The sequence below is a fragment of the Atta colombica genome, unplaced genomic scaffold, assembly GCF_001594045.1.
Source record: "Atta colombica isolate Treedump-2 unplaced genomic scaffold, Acol1.0 scaffold236, whole genome shotgun sequence".
NCBI lineage: Eukaryota > Metazoa > Arthropoda > Insecta > Hymenoptera > Formicidae > Atta > Atta colombica.
Genome location: NW_017259334.1, coordinates 1,151,845 through 1,154,929, shown reverse-complemented (window position 1 = coordinate 1,154,929; position 3,085 = coordinate 1,151,845). Strand labels below are relative to the sequence as shown.

At 38.1% G+C, this 3,085-nt stretch overlaps 1 protein-coding gene across 5 annotated transcripts in view; it reads right to left on the bottom strand.

The window, feature by feature from the left end:
* Positions 1–1,926: 1,926 nt before the first annotated feature.
* Positions 1,927–3,085, bottom strand: part of LOC108688565 (SH3 domain-containing RING finger protein 3) — a 6,624-nt gene continuing 5,465 nt past the window's right edge. For all 5 annotated transcript variants that reach the window (XM_018194867.1, XM_018194871.1, XM_018194869.1 and 2 more), the window contains 2 exons: positions 2,927–3,043; positions 1,927–2,812 (listed from right to left, as the gene is read on the bottom strand). In XM_018194867.1, the coding sequence (XP_018050356.1) occupies positions 2,632–2,812; positions 2,927–3,043 (298 nt within the window). In that variant the 3' untranslated portion in view covers positions 1,927–2,631. The remainder of the gene's footprint in view (positions 2,813–2,926; positions 3,044–3,085) is intronic.

The following is a 3,085-nucleotide window of genomic DNA, read 5'->3' as shown; positions in this document are numbered from 1 at the left end:
CAAGTGCCAATACGCAATTAACTTAATAACTACACGACTAATTCTTTAGTCAATGATAAACACATTCTTTCGATATACCCACAGTTTCTGCTATTTCTCTAATCTCGATGGTCGTCCAGTATCATTTGATGAACTTTTTTGATGTTATCGGTGATGGTCGCAGTTGTTTGCCGTCCCGAACGGTCAGCTAGTTCAACCACGTTTAAATTCAGCGGTCCATCTTTTTGCGATAACAAATAATGGAGTAACAGCGTCCAACTTAGTTTTAACTTGCGCTTTTTCAATGCAAGAATTTAATCACAGTATGATATTCGTTTTTTTCCATTTTTACGAGGGCAAGTCAATAAGTTCTTAGAAAATCTGTAGGCACTCACAATGTTATGTCACATTACTTTTTGACAAGTAGCATCTCTCAGCTGATTACTGTAAAATTTTGAGCGGAATTCGCGTGGTTTCATTTCTGTAGACGATTAAAGCGAACAATATTTGTATTTTTTGCAAAATAGAAAAAAACGAGTTTCGTGCAGTGATCAAACATCTACATGAAAGGTTTAACCGAAAGAAATTAAAGCCGAGTTGAATAATGTTCATAGCACATCTGCACTAGCGTTTGCGACTGTATATAATTGAATGAATTTAAACGTGGTTGTACATCCATATGTGATGCACTTCGTTCGGGACGTCCAATGATCCTCCAAATGAGGCTGCTACGCCAGAAATCGTCGATAAAATCCACGATATTGTTTTGACTGATCAATGAGTGAAAGTGCGCGAGTTTGTTGAGATCACAGGCATATCATATGGTACAGTGATTTCAATTTTGCATGAACAATTGGGTATGAAAAAGCTATCGGCAAGATGGGTGTCGCTTTTGTTCACTGTAGACCATAAACGCGACCGTATGACGATTTCAAGATTCAATGTTTGGAGATGTTTCAATGTAATCCAGATGAATTTCTGCGTCAATTTATTACTGTGGACGAAACATGGATCTATTATTTCACACCGAAGGAACAGTCAAATCAATGGACTCAAGGTAAGCCAGTTCCGAAAAAGGCAAAGACCATAAAGTCGGCCGGAAAGATGATGGTCACAGTTTTTTAAGATATACGTATAATTCATATCGATTACCTTCCGTCGAAGCAAATGATCAAAGGCAATTATTACGCAGCTTTATTGGACTGTTTCAACAACATTTTAAAGAAAAAATGCCCTATTTGGCGAAGAAGAAAGTGCTCTTCCATCAAGACAATGTTCGGGTTCGTACGTGCCCGGCACCGATGGCCAAATTGAACGAGTTCCGCTATGAATTGCTTCCCCATCCAGCATATTCGCCAGATTTAATCGCCCTCTGCGATTATTTCCTGTTTCCAAACTTGAAGAAATGGTTCGGAGGAAAGAGATTCACCATCAGAGAGCAGAAACAGAGGCGTATTTTGAAGGGTTGGACAAATCATATTATTCGAACAATTTGAAAAAGTTGGAAAATCATTAGATCAAGTGTATCGAGCTGAAAGGAGATTATGTTGTGAAATAAAAATAAATCGATCAAAAAAAAATGTGTTTTACTATGTTTATTATATTTTTCTAAAAACTTATTGACTTGTCCTCGTACTAACCTCGACTAGCATAAATGACTGTTAACAACTGAGCGTTCAAAATAGCTACAAGCTTTCAGATATCTTTCAAAGCATGTATGTACGATTGTAGTACCAGAATTTTAACAAGTAATGTCATCTTCATGTTGAGACTTAAAATTTTTCAAACGACCTATGTTCAACTGCAATGTTCAACATTATTAATAGAATTTAAGCGTATTATCGCATATATAGACATATCTATTGCATTTATCGATTGTATTAATCTATGTATAAATTGTCTCTCCCTTCCCGAGATATTTAGATTTTTTTTAAAGAATCCTCTTCCTCATATACAGTTTCTTTCTTTTTTTTTTATTCATTCTATAATTCTACTTTTAATTGTGTGTCATGAACGACTTCATACGCATAAGCATGAATATTTACACAATTTATATTAATCTCTTTTACTCGTCGTGCGCGTATCGAAAAAAGACAGCAAGTTCGAAATCAGCTCAAAATGGGAAACCGATTTTTTCCCTTACGATTGCAAATGGCAGTAATGTCGCGCAAAATGAATTCGTTATTCTTATTATAATTACGCACACCTATATAATCGATGGCAGTATATTCCGAGTAGTTTTCGCGTCGTGTTCGTACTACCCTTCGTCATTTCTCGCACCTATTTACTTGCAAAATATGCATAATTAATTTTGCGCTAAAATTTCCTATTGCATTCATCGCGCGAATGCATTCATTATTAACTCGACGCGTCGTCGGTCACTTACACGGCGCGTTTACTACAACACATTAATTAATGGCCCATTAAGTTTACACAATAGCTGTACGTACATTACATTGCACAGCTCGAGATATAGTATGCGCATACACACACCGGTCGCTTTACGGATATCCCAGAGAGAATTAACGACAAATACCCGCGGATACGTACCGCGAGCGGGGATAATCCTAATCTGAATATGTCGTGTAAATACTTACACAAAAGGCCAAGTTATATACAAGTTTCTAACACTAGGCGACTTTGTGTCGGGTCTCAGAAAGCTTCCACAAAACTAGCCGGAAATAGTCCCGTGCGACCGGTACGCTGCTGCATACCTTTGTACCATCCGTCGTCGCGCTTCTTCTGCACATATATTATGTCCCCTACACGGAGCTCCAGCTCGAACTCGCTATTAGGTGGATACGGTACGATACAACGGAATCTGTATCCCGTGCTAAAATTGAACATAGTTATCATGAAATAACGAGGACTGTTATAATTTTGTGTCTGACGGGCGAAAGTTAACAAGGGTTAAACCAGGGCATTTGAGGGACAAAATTATACGTACCGGTCGCGAGACGATTGCTGCTTCATTTGCTTTCCCATTCCAGCATCTAGCGAATTACTCTTGCGATGATGATTTCCAACGGTCGCGCATTGCACCATTGCACCAGATTCATTGGATCTAGGTAGGAATAAAGAGCCAATGTGTAATAAAACTATCGTT